The sequence below is a fragment of the Rhamphochromis sp. 'chilingali' genome, assembly GCF_963969265.1.
Source record: "Rhamphochromis sp. 'chilingali' genome assembly, chromosome: 15".
Taxonomy (NCBI): domain Eukaryota; kingdom Metazoa; phylum Chordata; class Actinopteri; order Cichliformes; family Cichlidae; genus Rhamphochromis; species Rhamphochromis sp. 'chilingali'.
This window is the reverse complement of record NC_137942.1, coordinates 20657505-20678010: the sequence shown is the minus strand read 5'-3', so window position 1 is coordinate 20678010 and position 20506 is coordinate 20657505. Positions and strand designations below refer to the sequence as shown.

The 20506-nt window shown below is 40.0% G+C and overlaps 2 protein-coding genes across 6 annotated transcripts; one reads left to right on the top strand and one right to left on the bottom strand.

The window, feature by feature from the left end:
* The first annotated feature begins 3447 nt into the window (after positions 1–3447).
* On the top strand, positions 3448–8527 carry LOC308411928 (uncharacterized protein). Of its 2 annotated transcripts, XM_080905986.1 has the most exons (13): positions 3448–3587; positions 4336–4361; positions 4671–4756; positions 4905–4937; positions 5034–5123; positions 5535–5606; positions 5713–5801; positions 5914–6016; positions 6288–6390; positions 6470–6522; positions 6632–6710; positions 7605–7798; positions 7907–8521. In XM_080905986.1, the coding sequence occupies exons 2-12, from the start codon at positions 4355–4357 to the stop codon at positions 7610–7612; spliced, it is 723 nt and encodes a 240-aa protein (XP_080762112.1). In that variant the 5' UTR covers positions 3448–3587; positions 4336–4354; the 3' UTR covers positions 7613–7798; positions 7907–8521. The 2 variants fall into 2 exon arrangements, with proteins under 2 accessions (XP_080762112.1, XP_080762113.1); XM_080905987.1 differs by lacking the exons at positions 5713–5801; positions 5914–6016 and having other exon boundaries at positions 7907–8527.
* Positions 8528–9637: 1110 nt separating this feature from the next.
* On the bottom strand, positions 9638–14479 carry LOC308411740 (uncharacterized protein). 4 transcript variants are annotated; one of them, XM_080905752.1, is made up of 6 exons: positions 14321–14479; positions 12752–13665; positions 12387–12483; positions 11903–12013; positions 11288–11454; positions 9638–10955 (listed from the first exon to the last, which is right to left on the bottom strand). In XM_080905752.1, exons 2-6 carry the CDS (start codon positions 13630–13632, stop codon positions 9908–9910), a joined length of 2304 nt encoding a protein of 767 aa, XP_080761878.1. In that variant the 5' UTR covers positions 13633–13665; positions 14321–14479; the 3' UTR covers positions 9638–9907. The 4 variants fall into 4 exon arrangements, with proteins under 4 accessions (XP_080761878.1, XP_080761879.1, XP_080761880.1 ...); XM_080905753.1 differs by having other exon boundaries at positions 12935–13665; XM_080905754.1 differs by lacking the exon at positions 12752–13665 and having other exon boundaries at positions 14321–14471.
* Between the last annotated feature and the right edge of the window lie 6027 nt (positions 14480–20506).

Genomic DNA, 20506 nt, shown 5'->3' with positions numbered 1-20506 from the left:
ACAAAAGAGGATTTCACACCACCTCCTCCCACCACAACCCTTCATATTCATGAAGCAGATGCGAGGAAGCAGTTTAAGAGTCTGAATGCTCGGAAAGCTCCCGGCCCAGACGGTGTGTCTCGTCTACTGGACGCAGCCGGAGGGTTCACTTGGTTGTTTGCTCTCAATAGAAGCTGAGCGCGTCTCCGTGTCTGTGCTGGTAAACGATACTGAGTCCCAGTGCTCAGTAAACTGTACACCTGACCGTTATTCTCCCACTGAATCCGGTGTGTCCACGGTCCAACACGTGCTCAACACGATGGTGCTGACCGGTGCCCAAACACACCAGAACACCAAATAAGTAAAAAAACACAAACACGAACTTCTCCATGGCTCGTCGGGATGGCAACTGCTCCAAAAGTGACACATGAAATAGGCTGACATTTGAGTTTGACACGGGAGGTGAGGGGGTGTTTTGAATATGCTTGACTCCGTCACGAGGTTGCGCACAGCATCACCGGCAAGGGGGCTTGGTTTGAGAGGTTTTTGGCATCTGTGATGTGATTTACAACCATCCACCCATGTACAGCAAGAAGCCGCACTCACAACCGTGGGCATCAGCAAGTTGGTGAAATTTAAACAAAACAAAACAGCATTCCATCTGAAACTCTCTTATTGTACCCAAAATACAAATTTTAGTGATTACATGTGGCTTCATTAATTATGTTCAAACGGATGAATACATAACGCAAGTAATAACTTTATGATCAGTCAGTGAATGAAGGAGCTCAAGAGTGCAAATATAGTTGCAATAAAGTGACAAATATGCCCTTTTATGTCAAACAAAGACCGAAATAAGTGGCATCAGTGTGAGGATGAGAATGAGCGATCCAACCTCACACTGCAGATATCAGGGCAAAGCACAGTGGGGGGGTTGCAGTCTTCTTGGCTGGACCTTCTTCTGCAGTGTGTGATCTTCTAGGAGAGTCTTCATGCAGCATGCCTGCCAGTGTGGTCCACACTGCTTCTCTGTCAGTCTTGGGCACACTGCGTAGGTCTTTAAAACGTGGGTCCAGTGCAGTTGCGATCTGGAGCCATGCATAGTTGGTATGTTCCTGGCGGGAAGCAAGGTCTTCCTTAAACTTCTCTTTAAACCTCACCACATATGCAGGGTCCTCATCAGTTACTTCCATGACACGGCGCAGGTGGCAGAAGGCTGGTAGAACTACAGAGCAGGAGACGTAGGCCTCTCCTCCCAGCAGTTCAGTCACATATCTGCAGTGGAATACACACACACACACACACACACACACACACACACACACACACACACACACACACACACACACACACAGAGAGATAAGACAGCAAATTAAAAAAAGCTTTTTAATACTAGGTAATATTAATAAAATATTTGATTTCATTTATTTTTTAAATAAGACATTTTCATAATAACAAAACTGATTTAAGATGTATGTTTGATACATTTAATCTAAACCTACAATTATGGTCACAATGACAGGCTCACCTGCAGGGCTCTAGAAGTGTCTCCAGTCTCTGGAGTTTGTCCCACTCTGGAGGCGTCAGGAGGACAAGTTTATGCTTTTGTTTATCCAGAGTCGCGGTTACTGCAGTTTGGTTGCGGATCAAGCGCTTCACCATCTCCAGCGTGGAGTTCCAGCGCGTAGGCACGTCCTGGGCCAACGGCTCCTGCTTGCGCCCCAGTGACACCTGCTCTGCGTTCAGCTCTGCTGTGTTTGCTGGGCTGTGCTTAAAATGGCCAACAATTTTGCGGCATTTGGCCAGCGCAGTGACAAAGCCACTGTCTGCGAGACTCACTGTGATGCATCTCTGTAGAATGTGCGCGGTACACGGCATGTGATTGAATGGCATGATGCGAGCCGCGGCGATCATATTGCGCGCACTGTCCGTGCCTACTGTTGTCACCTTCTCCTCAATTCTCCACCTGCGAGCAACAGTCTGGAACTGCTCTGCACAAGCCTCCGCAAAGTGCCGCTCTTCCGTTTTCATTATAGTCAGCGCAAAGGATGTCAGACCCCAGGCTTCAGTGATTAAATGCGCAGTAACTCCCAGGTAATTGTCATTACTCAATGATGTCCAGTGGTCTCCTGTCAGAGCCACGCATTCTGTGTGAACTAAAGCCTCTTCTTTTTTCTTTTTCTCCGTTTCATACAGTTCGTGGATTCGAATTGTTATTGTGCTTCTCGCTGGGGGCTTGTAGGACGCGTCCTGAGATGCAACCTTTAAAACATCCGCAAAGCCCTTGTCCTCCACAATGCTTAGCGGTCTGCAGTCCTTTGCTATCCATTTGGCTATATTGTCGGTCAGTTTGTCCAAAGAAGACTTACCGAGTGGCCTGCGTTCACTAAGAGTGGTCTGACGCAGGCCGGGTGAAGCTGCTGCCCCGACAAACGCGTGTTTGGCATTAAGGTGGTATTTTAAGGTCGAATTTGAACGGTGAAATTGAAACTCTTTACTACAGTGAGTGCAAATTACAACGCGTTTGTTTATTGTCCCATCTATGTTCTTCTTGTATTTAAATTCCCCATCCAGAAGGCCATCCGCTTCCTGCTTCTCCATTTTCAGTGGCGCGGTAAACAAATCAAGTGGAATTATGGGAGCGACTTATCTGCGTGTTGCGCTAAATAGTTAAATATTCTAACGTAATTAATTCCAAAATTTAATTATCGCAATTAACGCGTTAATTTCGACAGCTATAAATATAATATAATATAATATAATATAATATATCATGTTGCTATTTAATGTTTTTTGTTCGTGTTGCAGCTGCTCTGTGAGCCAAGCTTTCGTTGTCTAAATTCAATGGCAATATATCTCTGCACCACACGATGGCGATAGATTCTCACAGACAGTCTGTGCTCTGCTTCCGCCACCAGTCATCTTTAAATCTTTTTTTTAATTCAATGAAACCTTTATTTAACTGTCCATCTCGCGGCATTACTTAAAAAAAATCATATTTAAATACAAAGAAGATTAAATACATGAACGACAGTAAATTGATAAAATAAGAGCAAATAAATATATTTACAAATGATAGCAACATCAATGGAATAAAAGCATGAACAGCAGCAGAAGGAGAAAGAGGCCTGTATCTACATTATTACTCTGGCAGCTCTCAGTCTCCATACAGACAGGACACGTTGCAGCGTAATTGCAGACAGGTGCGTGGGCCTGAGCTCCGCCCAGGCAGAATGACGAGTGGAAGAAAGCAGCAACACAATAAACATATCGTTAGCTTCATAGCATAAGTGCCTAAGTCATTGACTTAGTCAAATGACTTAGGCAATTATGCTATGAAGCTAACGATATGTAGCCTTGCGGAGCCGGCCGGGCAGACACCGAGGGACGATCTGATTTCCTCGTGTCAGCATTGTTCCCACATCATCATAATTAATGTTGTTCCAGGTTCAACATTGCAAGTGACCAATCACCTTCTTGTGACGTCATTCCTTTGCGACTTCGAAATACCCGCCTTCGAGTATTTCGAAATACAAGTGAAGAAGCGAAAAACCGCCGCCTGTCCGCCGAATTTGAAGTCAATTTAGGATACTTTCCTTTAATAAACGGTAAGCATTATACATATGTTCCTCACTTGGCTTGCTGTTTGTTTGCTAGCGATAGGCTACTTGACGACAGCATTAGCTAACCAGTGTTCCCCAACTTTTTGGGTGTTTCGTGGCCCGGGGGTTGGGTCAGGCAAAATTGCAGTAGCTTCCCTGATCATTTTACAAACATAAGTGAAGAGAATCTGGACTAAAAGGCCTAGACTTATGGTTGTGTGCTGAATCTATGAATCAAACTATCACCTGGAAACATAATTAACTGGTCCATAGCTGTGAAACTGGACATGAGTTCTTGATTCTATGGAGATTAACAGTAATCCAGAAATTTACAAATTTGTCCTGGTACATCGCGTAAATGTTGTCCCTGGGACATCGTGTAGATGTTGTCCCTGGGACATCGTGTAAATGTTGTCCCTGGGACATCGTGTAAATGTTGTCCCCGGGACATCGTGTAAATGTTGTCCCAGGGACATCGCGTAAATGTTGTCCCTGGGACATCGCGTAGATGTTGTCCCTGGGACATCGCGTAAATGTTGTCCCTGGGACATCGTGTAATTGTTGTCCCTGGGACATCGTGTAAATGTTGTCCCTGGGACATCGTGTAAATGTTGTCCCAGGGACATCGTGTAAATGTTGTCCCAGGGACATCGTGTGATAGCTTGTAAATAATGGAATGAAAATTATTGATTGTTATTAACTTGTGAAAAAGAAGTGTAACAAATCCACATGTTATGTTCTTACACCCTTACAGAAACTGTGACTCCTTCACAATGTCAGGTAAATGTCAACTCATGTTGAATAATCAACCAATCAAGCCTTTTATTATCACATGCAATGTTACACGTACAACTGCAATGAAAATTTCACCCCCTTCTGACCATACATATATTGCTTAAACATCACATTGGGAAGACAGGTCGGAAACAGTTAGGAAGGTCAGAAAACAATTTAATTAATAGATGAGGGGAGAGGAGGAGAAAAAAGAACTACAACCAGACAAAGCTCCTAGAAGACTGAAATGGATGATGGTTGCAGCATGCAAAAAGAAAATGATATCTGTTGACTACAGCATATGCTTTCTCACAGATTACCTTGTGGGAGTAGCTGGACCAAACTCTATTGGTATTTCAAGTTTGAAATCCCTGTTTGACCAGACTAACATTTCAGATGAGGTACCTCTTGACATAAAAATCCTTTTATGTTGTCATAAAACTAATGTTAAATTCTGCTTTAAATACACTTTATTGTACAATTTACTTAATGAATCGTGTTCCTTAGTTCTGTTTTTATTTATATGTATTTATTTATTTGTTTTATAAGGTAATAGATGGCCTAATCTATTTGCAGTGTGAGGTATGTTGAAAAGCTTGTTTGATCATAATGACATAGCATGTTTACGTTTTTTGTAATGTACTTGAAAACATAGGTGTATTTATGTTATTTTTATAGAATTTCCCTCACATTTATCCAATACCAAGCCAAATCACTGGAAAAATTTTGGATGGGTCCACAAGAGCACAAAGTGCATACTTTTTGAAGGTATGACTTGGACTGTGGTAACTATGTTCTTATCACAAAGGGTTTATAAGTTGCCACTATAAACAAACAGCATTTTCCAAAATTGAAGCCTTGTCAGAAGAACCTGAAAAATACCTTTCTGAAACCTTTTCTGTGTAAAGACTTGTTCAAAAGCAATGCACACAGATTAAAACATTTCTGTCTTGGCCAACTGATAAAGAACACCAAAAATTTAGTGGTGCGTGTTGAGTCTGTGGTCTTGATTTGTTTTGTACACACTATAGAAATTAATTAATGTAAACCAAAAATGACACTTTCTATATGTTTGTGTATCTGCAGAATTAATTACAAGTCTCACCTGACAAGCTTTTGCAGTTTTGCAGTGTCATTCTTGACAGAAAAACATACTTGTCACATTATTTTTATTTCCAGAAAAACATCTTTCAGATGTATGAGAAATTGATTGGAGCCTGTCTGGAAAACGGCAGCCACTGGACCTTGTTTGTAAGTTGCACAGATTTTGCACTCTCTAGTGCATGATACTTTTCAGTGTCCCTCATTAGGAAAGCTCAAGGCCCAAGCCTACCATATCCATCTTTTTACAAAACAGTTTTGTGACATACCCAAGAGGACCATAGTCTATATGAATTCATTTGGCGAGTCGGAGGTCAGAAAAAGTGCGGTGTTGAAAAACTGGAGGTAATTAATTAACATATTTAACATAACATATTTAATTTAATTGAAATCATTACCGAACGTGGTTATTGATTTCTCGATATGCTTTTTATTTGTAATAACTGCGATCTCTCAGCTCATTTGCTTCAGCAAGAGGCTGCGCTGGAGAGTGGACCTTGTCACATGTGAGCCACCCACATCAACAGGATGGGAACTCATGTGGAGTGCATGTCATAATGGTACTGAAAACTATAGCTTTAACCTATATAAGTAATGTTTACATTTTTGCCTATTCAGTTTTTAAAGCCTTAGAGGCAGGATGGTAAAATCTCAATTTTTTTTGTAGATTGAACCATTTCAGCAGTAATGCTTTGCTTTGGTTGCTCTGTTTTTTTTTTTGTTTTTTTTTCTCGGGGGGGGGGGGGGGTTAAAAACAAACAAACATTTCTTTGTTAATCTAATTCTTTTTGTTCTTTTTTTTTTTTTTTTTTTTTCTTCATCAATTATTAGTTTGCCCAATCTCTCATTGACGGTAAAACACAAGTGGAGGAGTACAACACTGAAATCACAAAGCTCAGGTCCCGACTTTGCCACTACTTATTTTCCTCAATAGGTAAAGATAAAATTAGCTGCCTTCTTTTTCTCTAACATTGGAAAATGTAACTTGTACTTAAACAAATTATATTTTGCAGATCGAACTAGGAAGTGCAGTCAGTGCTGGTGTGTGATTGCAGCCAAAGACCGGGTACACTATGACATGTCCTTAGCCATATAGATTGTTTATTTAATGGACTTTGTTCATTTGTTTTTTGTTTGTTTATTTCTTCTTCTTTTTTTTTTTTTTTAATTCACAGGTGCAGTGCCAGAAATGTGGTGCATACAAGCACATGCGTTGTTCAAAGTCTGTTTGTGGCATCTGTATCTTCTGTGAGAGTAAGTCACAATATAACTAAACAATGTCCAAAAATGTTTAAAGTGAATTTTTTTTTTCGTAATTTTGCCTTTGCACACCAGGACTGTGTAATTAAAGTGGACGTTTCAAGATCCAGTTTTTACACAAAACTATTTTAGACATAACTGTGTCGTATTGTGGGGATTTCTCTTCACAATTAAATTGATATAGTGCTGTTTATATCATTCTTCTTTATGTAACAGCACAGTGCAGCACAGCAGAGGGAAAGGAGTTGTGCAGCATAGTGGGTGGCTATACAGGAGGAGCAATAGAAGTAGCCAGTGAAGAATGTCATCAGGGAAAGCATCAGGCAGCGAATGACAAAGGAAAAGTTCCTAAGGGAGAGAAGATCTGCAGCAAATCGACAAGTAACAGTGAGATAGGAAGACTGACAGTCAGAGATGAAGGTACACAGACTGAAGACAAAGAAAAAGAAGCAGAAGTATACGGCACAAGTCTGAGTACAGATAATGCTGCTGCTGATGATGTTGACAGGATCGATGCAGATACAGAATTCCAAACTGATTCAGAAGGAACTAGTACAGTTTACAGAGTGCATGGTCGCTTATCTGTACCAAGCTCAAAAAAGAAAACCTACACAATAACAGAAGACGAGATCAAGCGCAGAATCAATGCAGAGAACATGTCAGTTCATGTTTTCAGAGGTTTGATTGGGGTAGGTATACATTTCGTGATTTTGATGTCACCTAAAATAAATCCGGGTTACTCGTATCAATGAAGTGACAATGTGGCTGGAAATTGTGCATTTGCTGCAACATATACACAATTACACCATGTAAACAAAAGCATTTAACTTTGTGCGCGTGTGTGTGTCTCTCTCTGCTCTTTTGGTGTTTGCACTTTTTCTTTTTTAGGGCCGTAAAGCCAAACTGCCCGCAATGATTCTTGACAGGCCTAAGAAGGCCAAAACTAAAGTAACAGTGTTTAGTGTTCTGAGTGAAGAGGAGGCTGGGGAGCTAGCCCTCGGGTTTGCCGGAAGATTGGCCTGCGATGTCACAACAGACATGGTCTGTAAAGGCATCGACCATTCAAGTGCTGATATGACAAAGTAAGTTAGTAAAACAATATGAAAGTTGTATCTTTTTTGGTATTATTTGTCATTTCCCCGTATTTGGGTTATTGGTGTAACATTGTTAATCTTACTTTCTAATAACAGACAGACTCTTCTCAAAATCCAACACAATCTTAAACATGAGCTGACTGATTCCTCAACCTTCAGTTTGCTGACACACACCTTTGGCCCCGCTGCACTGGATTCTGTCATTTCATTCCTGTGTGAAAAACTTGATCTTGTCTCTTAAATAATGAAACCTTTTGTGACTTTTGTTTGTTCTGTAAATCAGAATCTTGAAAATTGTTCACTGTTGTTCTAAGTTTGTGTTAACTATTTGGCAAAAATGATTGGTTCCTAATCCAAACAGCATAATGACTGTTCTAACACATATCTTAAAAATGCTACAAAGAAAGAAAATTATCACATATGTTTCAATATGAATGTAATTGTGTCACACTCGGTTTGTAGTAGCTTTCCTGTTTTATTTTGAGTTTTGGTATGTTTACACTGTTTTTATTTCCCGTGTGTTCGTCTTCCCTTATTAGTTTTACTGTATTTAATTAGTCTGATTTAATAACTTATAATTATTTACTTTCCAGTGTGTATATATGCTCCTCGTTTGGATTATTGTTTGTTTGAGTTCTGCCTGTCTTTTCTATTAAAGATTTGGACTTTTGGACTATTAGTGGACCTCGTAGGTTTTTATTCTGTTCAATTGGTAATTGACTGGGTTTAATTTAGTGGCCTGGAAAACAGGCCGGAGGGGTCTGGTCATTTTAACCCCCTAAGACCCGAAATCTTCCATGGCATGCATTTTTAATTTCTCTTTGATATTTGGGCCGATTGGAACCCGATGAATGTAAAAAGAAAGAATTACCAGGTTTTGTTTTTTGTTTTTTTTACCTAATTTTTGTTTCTGAGAAAAATGAGAGCCACATATGAGGACATTAATTTGAAATTTCGATAGAACAGTTGCAGTATAATGTCCTCATAACTGTATATCAGGCACTTGTTGATCAAGATTTAGTATTTTGGTCTAAATAACCCAAAATGTGATGTCCACATGTGTGGACGCCAGGCTGGAGTAAAGTGTTAGAGCTATTTATACCTATGTAAACTTTTATACACTGGTTTTTACCTGTCTTGTTTCAGAAAGGTTTAAAAGGGTAATGTCCACAGTTTATTTGTTTATTTATTTGTTTGAATTCAACATATTTTATTAAAGTAATTGAGCTTGAACACAGAAAAAACTGAATCAAATAATCATAAAATCAAATCACTTGCACTATACTGAAGTCTAATCTACTCTGAGCTAATGCCGGTTTCCAACACTAATGATCGGGTGAAGGAGAGAGATGAGGGTGTGCACGGCCACTGGTGCTCTTATCCCTGTTCTTTGTGATACAATCCAACAGGAAAGCAGTCAAACCCTTGGACATTAGCCAAGTTAACGTTCACAAATATATACACACAGAGGAACTCTGAGCCCCAATGTCAGCATTAGCACAAACATGCCACTTCATACCAAATCTCAGTGTGAGGTCAGGTGTTAGTCTCATTCCATTATTCTGGCTATATTTTCTTACTCATTACTATTAAACTTATACTTAAGACTAACTATTAACAAAATCACACCCCAATAACTCTGTTATTACACTTTGTATTTAATCATAAAAAGGCTGGATGTTGAAACCTTTTACTTCTATTTTGTATGAGCCAGGATTCTCAACAGCTGATACTCTATGTCCAAAAAGTGACAGGTATCGTTTTATGGAGCAAAAAACTTAAGAGCGCATATTTTATAAATAATACCAACAATTACAAATGCAGACCTTTAATAGTAATAAGTAATCCTTTATTTATAATGCATAGCAATATAAAAATAGTAACATATGAAAATATTACAATGGGCACAGATGAATTTGTATCAAAAACAGCAACCAAGCCAAAGTAATGAATAACACACATAAATAACAACTGCTTGAGAGACCAAACAATTTCTTTTCAACTGTTCCTTGGCAGAAAGTTAAGACAGCTATTCAGCTTTAGGTTTCAATAAACAGAAGTAATGGATGCAGTCCCTTTGAAATGTCACACAAAAGTCTACTTGTGCATATACTTAGCTTTAACTCTTCTCTTTTTTGTTTTGTATTCCAAAAGGTTTTCATTTTCTCCAGAGGATGTCTCTCTTTCAGTGGTTATCGACTGTTCACATTCATTTTCACAGACTGTTGGAATGTCGATGCTGGCCGAACGTTTCTTGCTAGAATACAATGGCCTAATTTTGCGTGCATTATCTGTCGTCTTTATTTCGTACTGGCATATACTTTTGCCTACTTGTTTTGTTTTTAAGACATTTGTATGCAGTTCATCTATCATTGGAGTAATACCCTCTGGAATGAATGCCCACTGTTTAACTGTGTCTAAAACAGCATTTCGTTTTCCAACTGCATCTTCTGTGCATTTTTTGTCTGTGCTTTCAACTACAGGAGTGTCATTCAAAGTTGATAGAGGACTTTTCAGAGAGTTTTTCATTTGTTTAAAATGGCTACAAGCCACCTTCAGGCAAGCACATGTGTTATAGTGAGAGAACGTACAACAAGTGCACTGAAGTGTTTCAGCCGATGCAAAAAAACACAGATTTCCAAACAAACTTGGCATTTTTATCACTTTCAAGTCCTCACAGTGTACAAAGTAATGCCTTTCTTTCACTGCAATTCTTGCCAAGGTAGAAATGTCTGTTTCCATGTTTGGATAGATGTCATTGTCAACCTCTGCTAATTTTGCAAGTAACACTAGATGCTTGCAAAGAAGTCCTCGTAAGCCATATGTACAGTTGCAGTAGGACTCAACAGGGCAGACATCATACACCATGTCTTCTCTTGACTCAGATGGGACTTGATATGCATTAACTCCATGGCTGTTCTTGACTGTAATTTTAAGAGCCCAACCACTTTCCATCAGTCTTGAAGCAGAGTCTGAAACTTGAGACAAGGTGTCAGCAAACCTGTTTTTCATGCGGCCCACATCTTGCAGGGTTTTTATGACTGAGAAGTAGTCGTCGGCCTTCCCTAGGAGCACTTCAATCAGATCATCCAGACGCCTATTCTTGTAGCCAGATAAAAACTGGTATTTCAGGCGGTGGAAAAATCTGAAAAACAGTTATTTGAAATGATTAGTAACTGTAATTGAAGGAATTTAAAGTTTTAATCAAGACTGTATTATTTTTTTAAAAATTGGAATACCTATTGCACACGTCTTTTATAAAGGAATGCTCTGTGCCGGTTTAGCTGATTTAGGCAAATCCACCTACTCTGTTTTTTGTTGTGATAACATAAAAAACGCTGCTAGAATTTAAAGGATTTGCCTAAAACCTGTTCTGGCAATGACATGACGAACCTACTCAGTTTAGCCTCTTGGATTAAAGCATAATATCTTTTTTTCAGCAATACAATTGAATGAGGTCAAAATAATAAATCATACCTTTCAATCACATTGTTTGTTTCAGAACGAGCGTGACTGAAGCGACGGCCGTAGTCACACCACATGTGGCCAATGCCTTCCCAGTGCTTCTGAAAATACTGGCACACCAAAGGGTATTGCTTAAATGTCTGGCAGAACTCTGCTGATGTGGCTTTAAAGTCGTCCTCCTAAGAGAATTGGATGCAACAGAATATATTTCAATCCATTTAACAGACCTATTGAAATCTTTAATATTATGTATTGAAGCCCTTTTCCTTTTATTGAATAACATTAAGAATTTTAAGTTATTAATAATATGTCGTGTTTTTGTATTAAGAAGCAATTATTTCTTCCCTTACAATGGCTAAGAAGGAACACTAAACCTATAAGCATATTTGGTTTCAGCATCTGTCTGTGAAAGAATCCCACTCACAAGTTCTACTGCACAGTGGGTGACACAATGATGGTCTGCACAGCTTAAGTACTTGTTTTGATAAGCAAGATAAGAAGCCAGTTTTAGAAATTGTTTCAAAAATCTATTTTGTATATCTCTGTAACTTCTTTTAGCAACTGAAAGTTATTATGCTCATAGTGTAATCAAGAAATCAAAATGTGAAATAGACAAATTACACTTACAGATGTGCAAGCTTTCAGCTTACAAAAGAAAGAAATGATTTCATTTCTCTTTTGGGTGTTAGAAAGCCCATGGACCCCGGACTCTGATTTTGAAAGCCATCGATTAACAGCCTGTGAATGTAAGAGAAAAAAAGTTAATCTGGAGAGAGAGACAGAGGAGCAGCTGTACAAAAAGCATAAAAGAAAGCTGACGTCCAAAAATAACTTTGTCACTCACTGGACAAGAGGACCTGTGCATTACAGAAATCAACCAGGCAAACATATTTTTAAATGTCAAAAAGAGCTTTGAGAAGCAGCCACCAGAAGATGAGTGCACTGTGGTCTTAAATGGATGGACAAAGTCACTCAACATTTTATCCCTTTATATTCATTAACCTGAGTAGGTGAATATCACAATGAGGCAAATCATAACAACAGGACCCTGTTGTAAAAATGTGTTTCAGGTGCATCTTAGACAACGTGAAAAGAAAACAATGTGGTTTACCTGCAAGACATGGTACCAGCATAGAAGGATAGCTGACTCTGGAAAAACCTTCTGCAAAGCATTTATTTCCGCAAAGTCTTTGTCAACCATAAATGCTCTACAGAAAAAAAGAAAACACTAAATGAGATTAAACAGTATGAAAATGTTTTTGCTATCTCAAAGCACCACTTCAATGCCAAATTAAACATTTCAACTCACAAGTAGATATATAAAATACTGCATACAGCCTATAGGAATAACTTTAACAACTGGAAAGGAAAGTTTTTTGCAGCCCATGCTGCAGCTATAGCATTAGATTCTGGCATGTTATAACTTTTTTGAAAAGGAATTATTTCAAAATTAATAGCTGTCAATGTATTTTTAACCTCAGGGAAGTTGGGAAATGCTCACAAACTATTCCAAGAACAGTTTCCAGGGTTTTCTGACTTTCGTTGCTGACAATAGCATAGGCCACAGGGACTCCATGCCCATGATCATCTCTTACAACAAGTGTGAATAAGGGAAATGAATACTGGTTAACGCAGTGCGTGGTGTCAACAAATACTAACTGTTTTGCACAGTTCTCCATGTTTGATTTCATTACAGGTGTCTGCAAAACAATCATTAGTTCTTGGTCAGATGTGTATGGTTGATAGAAGAGAACATGTTCTTGATGTTTTCCATTAAGTAAGGTATGTACACTTTGACTGTCTCCACAGTTAAAGTGCTTCTTCCTCATCATGCAGGTTCTAACACTGTCAATGTCACGTGGTGTGACAAAATGCTCTCTGTTGTGAAGATCTCTGTGTCCATGTTCTTTGGCCCATTTACGACATTCGGTTAGTATGATGGCTGGCTTAGTTCCAAGGGAAAGCAGTTCCTCAATCTTCCTCCTCAAATCACTGGAAATATTGTTGAAATGTGCGTCTTTTGGGTCCGAAGGATCATGCCCATCATGCTTATCATATGTACGCTGCACGATGACTGTGTGGTCTTTCCAACATTTGAGTACTTTAAATGAAACATAGGCCTTACAGCCCACTGCTCTGTAGCTGTTTCGACTTTTTTCCCCAGCTCTGATGCAGTTGAATTTGTAATAGTCTCTTTTCCTGTCTTTACCTGAGGCAACATTTAAACATTTATAATGTCCATGAAGGGTTAATGAGTTCAATTTTTCTAACACAACACTGAATGGGTCCTCCTGGCATTGTGACACATGCACACAAAGTTGTGTGTCTTTTCCAGTTCTTTTTTTTTTTTTCGTCATTCAGAACACTTCTTCTAATTATATCGTCCATTTCTGGTGGAAAAATAACGAAGTTTTAATTAGTCAATATTCATTAATTCATTTTAACTTGTTTTGGTGTTTTTTTTGCAATACAATGTAAATATTAAAAAAAAAAAAAAATATATATATATATATATATATATATATATATATATATATATATATATATATATATATATATATATATATATATATATCAAACAGGGGCTAAAAGAAGCTAAACTTTCATATGGTATGTCTCTGGCAACTTTAACATGATGTCCCGGGGACAACATTTACGCGATGTCCCGGGGACAACATTTACGCGATGTACCAGGACAAATTTGTAAATTTCTGGATTACTGTTAATCTCCATAGAATCAAGAACTCATGTCCAGTTTCACAGCTATGGACCAGTTAATTATGTTTCCAGGTGATAGTTTGATTCATAGATTCAGCACACAACCATAAGTCTAGGCCTTTTAGTCCAGATTCTCTTCACTTATGTTTGTAAAATGATCAGGGAAGCTACTGCAATTTTGCCTGACCCAACCCCCGGACCACGAAACACCCAAAAAGTTGGGGAACGCTGGTCTAGAGAACACTGGTTAGCTAATGCTGTCGTCAAGTAGCCTATCACTAGCAAACAAACAGCAAGCCAAGTGAGGAACATATGTATAATGCTTACCGTTTATTAAAGGAAAGTATCCTAAATTGACTTCAAATTCGGCGGACAGGCGGCGGTTTCTCGCTTCTTCACTTGTATTTCGAAATACTCGAAGGCGGGTATTTCGAAGTCGCAAAGGAATGACGTCACAAGAAGGTGATTGGTCACTTGCCATGTTGAACCTGGAAAAACATTAATTATGATGATGTGGGAACAATGCTGACACGAGGAAATCAGATCGTCCGTCTGCAATTACGCTGCAACGTGTCCTGTCTGTATGGAGACTGAGAGCTGCCAGAGTAATAATGTAGATACAGGCCTCTTTCTCCTTCTGCTGCTGTTCATGCTTTTATTCCATTGATGTTGCTATCATTTGTAAATATATTTATTTGCTCTTATTTTATCAATTTACTGTCGTTCATGTATTTAATCTTCTTTGTATTTAAATATGATTTTTTTAAGTAATGCCGCGAGATGGACAGTTAAATAAAGGTTTCATTGAATTAAAAAAAAGATTTAAAGATGACTGGTGGCGGAAGCAGAGCACAGACTGTCTGTGAGAATCTATCGCCATCGTGTGGTGCAGAGATATATTGCCATTGAATTTAGACAACGAAAGCTTGGCTCACAGAGCAGCTGCAACACGAACAAAAAACATTAAATAGCAACATGATATATTATATTATATTATATTATATTATATTATATTATATTATATTATATTATATTATATTATATTATATTTATAGCTGTCGAAATTAACGCGTTAATTGCGATAATTAAATTTTGGAATTAATTACGTTAGAATATTTAACTATTTAGCGCAACACGCAGATAAGTCGCTCCCATAATTCCACTTGATTTGTTTACCGCGCCACTGAAAATGGAGAAGCAGGAAGCGGATGGCCTTCTGGATGGGGAATTTAAATACAAGAAGAACATAGATGGGACAATAAACAAACGCGTTGTAATTTGCACTCACTGTAGTAAAGAGTTTCAATTTCACCGTTCAAATTCGACCTTAAAATACCACCTTAATGCCAAACACGCGTTTGTCGGGGCAGCAGCTTCACCCGGCCTGCGTCAGACCACTCTTAGTGAACGCAGGCCACTCGGTAAGTCTTCTTTGGACAAACTGACCGACAATATAGCCAAATGGATAGCAAAGGACTGCAGACCGCTAAGCATTGTGGAGGACAAGGGCTTTGCGGATGTTTTAAAGGTTGCATCTCAGGACGCGTCCTACAAGCCCCCAGCGAGAAGCACAATAACAATTCGAATCCACGAACTGTATGAAACGGAGAAAAAGAAAAAAGAAGAGGCTTTAGTTCACACAGAATGCGTGGCTCTGACAGGAGACCACTGGACATCATTGAGTAATGACAATTACCTGGGAGTTACTGCGCATTTAATCACTGAAGCCTGGGGTCTGACATCCTTTGCGCTGACTATAATGAAAACGGAAGAGCGGCACTTTGCGGAGGCTTGTGCAGAGCAGTTCCAGACTGTTGCTCGCAGGTGGAGAATTGAGGAGAAGGTGACAACAGTAGGCACGGACAGTGCGCGCAATATGATCGCCGCGGCTCGCATCATGCCATTCAATCACATGCCGTGTACCGCGCACATTCTACAGAGATGCATCACAGTGAGTCTCGCAGACAGTGGCTTTGTCACTGCGCTGGCCAAATGCCGCAAAATTGTTGGCCATTTTAAGCACAGCCCAGCAAACACAGCAGAGCTGAACGCAGAGCAGGTGTCACTGGGGCGCAAGCAGGAGCCGTTGGCCCAGGACGTGCCTACGCGCTGGAACTCCACGCTGGAGATGGTGAAGCGCTTGATCCGCAACCAAACTGCAGTAACCGCGACTCTGGATAAACAAAAGCATAAACTTGTCCTCCTGACGCCTCCAGAGTGGGACAAACTCCAGAGACTGGAGACACTTCTAGAGCCCTGCAGGTGAGCCTGTCATTGTGACCATAATTGTAGGTTTAGATTAAATGTATCAAACATACATCTTAAATCAGTTTTGTTATTATGAAAATGTCTTATTTAAAAAATAAATGAAATCAAATATTTTATTAATATTACCTAGTATTAAAAAGCTTTTTTTAATTTGCTGTCTTATCTCTCTGTGTGTGTGTGTGTGTGTGTGTGTGTGTGTGTGTGTGTGTGTGTGTGTGTGTGTGTGTGTGTGTGTGTGTATTCCACTGCAGATATGTGACTGAACTGCTGGGAGGAGAGGCCTACGTCTCCTGCTCTGTAGTTCTACCAGCCTTCTGCCACCTGCGCCGTGTCATGGAAGTAACTGATGAGGACCCTGCATATGTGGTGAGGTTTAAAGAGAAGTTTAAGGAAGACCTTGCTTCCCGCCAGGAACATACCAACTATGCATGGCTCCAGATCGCAACTGCACTGGACCCACGTTTTAAAGACCTACGCAGTGTGCCCAAGACTGACAGAGAAGCAGTGTGGACCACACTGGCAGGCATGCTGCATGAAGACTCTCCTAGAAGATCACACACTGCAGAAGAAGGTCCAGCCAAGAAGACTGCAACCCCCCCACTGTGCTTTGCCCTGATATCTGCAGTGTGAGGTTGGATCGCTCATTCTCATCCTCACACTGATGCCACTTATTTCGGTCTTTGTTTGACATAAAAGGGCATATTTGTCACTTTATTGCAACTATATTTGCACTCTTGAGCTCCTTCATTCACTGACTGATCATAAAGTTATTACTTGCGTTATGTATTCATCCGTTTGAACATAATTAATGAAGCCACATGTAATCACTAAAATTTGTATTTTGGGTACAATAAGAGAGTTTCAGATGGAATGCTGTTTTGTTTTGTTTAAATTTCACCAACTTGCTGATGCCCACGGTTGTGAGTGCGGCTTCTTGCTGTACATGGGTGGATGGTTGTAAATCACATCACAGATGCCAAAAACCTCTCAAACCAAGCCCCCTTGCCGGTGATGCTGTGCGCAACCTCGTGACGGAGTCAAGCATATTCAAAACACCCCCTCACCTCCCGTGTCAAACTCAAATGTCAGCCTATTTCATGTGTCACTTTTGGAGCAGTTGCCATCCCGACGAGCCATGGAGAAGTTCGTGTTTGTGTTATTTTACTTATTTGGTGTTCTGGTGTGTTTGGGCACCGGTCAGCACCATCGTGTTGAGCACGTGTTGGACCGTGGACACACCGGATTCAGTGGGAGAATAACGGTCAGGTGTACAGTTTACTGAGCACTGGGACTCAGTATCGTTTACCAGCACAGACACGGAGACGCGCTCAGCTTCTATTGAGAGCAAACAACCAAGTGAACCCTCCGGCTGCGTCCAGTAGACGAGACACACCGTCTGGGCCGGGAGCTTTCCGAGCATTCAGACTCTTAAACTGCTTCCTCGCATCTGCTTCATGAATATGGAGGGTTGTGGTGGGAGGAGGTGGTGTGAAATCCTCTTTTGTGTGGGGTGAGGAGGGGGGTGTTGTAAAAGTCCCCAAGAGCAATGATGAGAGAGTCCGGGAATGTCCGCTCCATGTGCAGTATCTGCTCCGCGAGTGCGCACTGAGCTGCCTGCGCATCCGCATCTGGCGGGATGTAAACAGCGGCCAAGATGAATGAAGCAAACTCCCGCGGAGAATAAAACGGTTTGCAGTGAATAAAAAGGTATTCCAGAGAGGAAGAGCAGTGCTGAGCAATCACTGTTACATCTGTGCACCAGCCACTATTAATGTAGAAGCAGACACATCCACCTGTGGTCTTACCAGAGAGAGAGGCCTGCCGGTCCGCGCGCAGCAGATGAAAGCCCTCCAGCTTGAGCGCGCTGTCCGGGATGTCCTCACAGAGCCACGACTCCGTAAAACACAAGACACAGGAGGAGGCAACGTCTCTGTTCATGCTTCTCATCAGGGCCAGCTCGTCCATCTCATTCCTGAGTGAGCGTACGTCGGAAAGGAAGATCCCAGGAAGAGCAGTTCGCAGTCCGCGTCTCCTCAGACGCACGAGTGCGCCGGCTCGCTTTCCTCGCTTTCGGCGTCTCACTTTCCTGATCAGAGTCTGCAGTAAATCTGCCGCAGATGCGACAAATATTGGAAGTAAATCCACAGGTGTTGTAGTCCTGTAGTTAAGAAGCTCTTCTCTAGTGTAAGAATATCCAGAGGAGTGCCCAGACACAGAAGTTATGCACAAAAACAAAACAGAAGTAACGCACTGAAGCACCGGGGCATCCATACGCGGCGGCGCCATCTTGGAACAAGGGACTTGTCTTTGAAAGGTAGAGTGTTAATTACTAAAGCTGAAGGGATATCCCGATGAACATATGCTGCTCTCTCCTTACATCTGGATAAGAAAAGTAGTAAAGATATTGACCGTATGCTCTTTAATTTTATATGGAAAAACCGTACGCACTATATTAGAAAAACTGTTGTGATGAATAAGTACGAATCAGGTGGGCTTAACGTCTTAGACTTTTCTACTTTAAATAAAACTTTCAAAATTAATTGGGCCAAACATTTTCTTAAAACCCTACCTCTATCTGGAACTTTATACCATACCACATTTTCTCTCGTTTTGGTGGCTTTACTTTTATTTGAAATTGTAATTACAATGTTGAGAAAGTCCCTGTAAAGCTTTCATCCTTCCATAAGCAGGTCCTCTTAGCGTGGACCCTCATTTATAAACACAACTTCTCACCTCACAAATACCTTATCTGGAACAACAGAGATATTTTATAGAAAAATAAATCACTTTTCCTGGAAACTTGGCTCCAAAATGGGATCCTATTGGTGGCTCAGCTGGTTAGTAAAGAGGGACAACTACTTACTTACAACGACTTTATTGCACTATATAATTTTCCAATCAGTGTTCCAGATATCAAGCGGAAGACAGTCTGGATGGTCCCCCATAAATATTTGATTGTAAATAAGGTGAAAGAAGTCTCTTTTAAAATTCGACATACATGTTATCCAGCCAGTCACTACATGGTCAAATTTAAAAGGGACATAAATACTAATTGTACTTTCTGTGGGGATCATCCAGAAACGGTGACACATCTTTTTTGGTACTGTTCTTTTACACAGAGATTCTGGAAGGAATTTAGCAGCTTTGTTATTGTCCATATTTTAAGGGAGTTTTCTTTACGATGGGAAAATGTTTTATTCTGTTTCTTTAAGTTCCCCAAGAAGTATGAGAAATGTTTTTTATGATAAATTTCTTAATACTTTTAGCTAAATTTTTTATCCATAAATGTAAGTTTACTAACAAAACACCATATTTCTGTCATTATTTTAAGGATGTGCACATGCACATACAATCAATATCAGACTGCACCAACAAAAAGGCTCTCACAACAATATATGTATGTGAATTTTTGCGTGTATTCTTATAATTGTTACCTTTTTCTTTCACCCTTGGCTTTTTGTGTTCATGTTCTGTTGTATACTTCATCTGTTCGTATGTTGTATACTCATTGTTTGTTAAATAAAGTTTAAAAAAAAAGACACGCTTTGTTTAGACCCCCAAAATCCTTTCCACGCCCACCCCCGTGACATCACGCTCCAAAGCCCTGTTACGTCACAGAACGTGGTGATGTCATAGTGACAGTCCTTTCATCCTTTGATGTTCAAGTCTATAAATAGAGGACAGCTGTCAAAGGGAATTCATTAAGCTATCGTTTTGTTGGAGTGATACAGCACATAAAAAAGCAGAAATGAGTTCGAAAGCTAACAAAGACAGAAATGTTAATTTCTCGAAAACAATGGTTAAAAAAAGTGAAAAAGAAAAAGAAACATATGCCAGACAGTTCGAGCAAAGACTGCAGCCAATGATCGACGAGGTTGAAAAGCTCAAAACTGAGCTTGACTACTTCAAAAACCTGCATACAGTCAATAAGAAACGGATCGAGGATCTAACAAAAGAAAACAATGAACTTTTGCAGAATAATAAGCTGCTGGGTTCGGTCTTGGATGACAGGACAAACATCGCAGACAGGTTGGACTCGATAAAAGATGACCACGAAGCTCTGGTAAAGTTCCGCGCAGAGACGGAGAAAACTCTGGCTGAGCTTAAAGAAAAACACGAGGACGAAGTCCAAGTCCTGCAAGGACTGCTGGAAACAGAGAAAGAAAAGGTGGCACGTCAGCAATTTCACAACAGCCAAGTTGTTGAATTATTATTGAAACGCCACAAAGAGGAAAAAAATAAGAT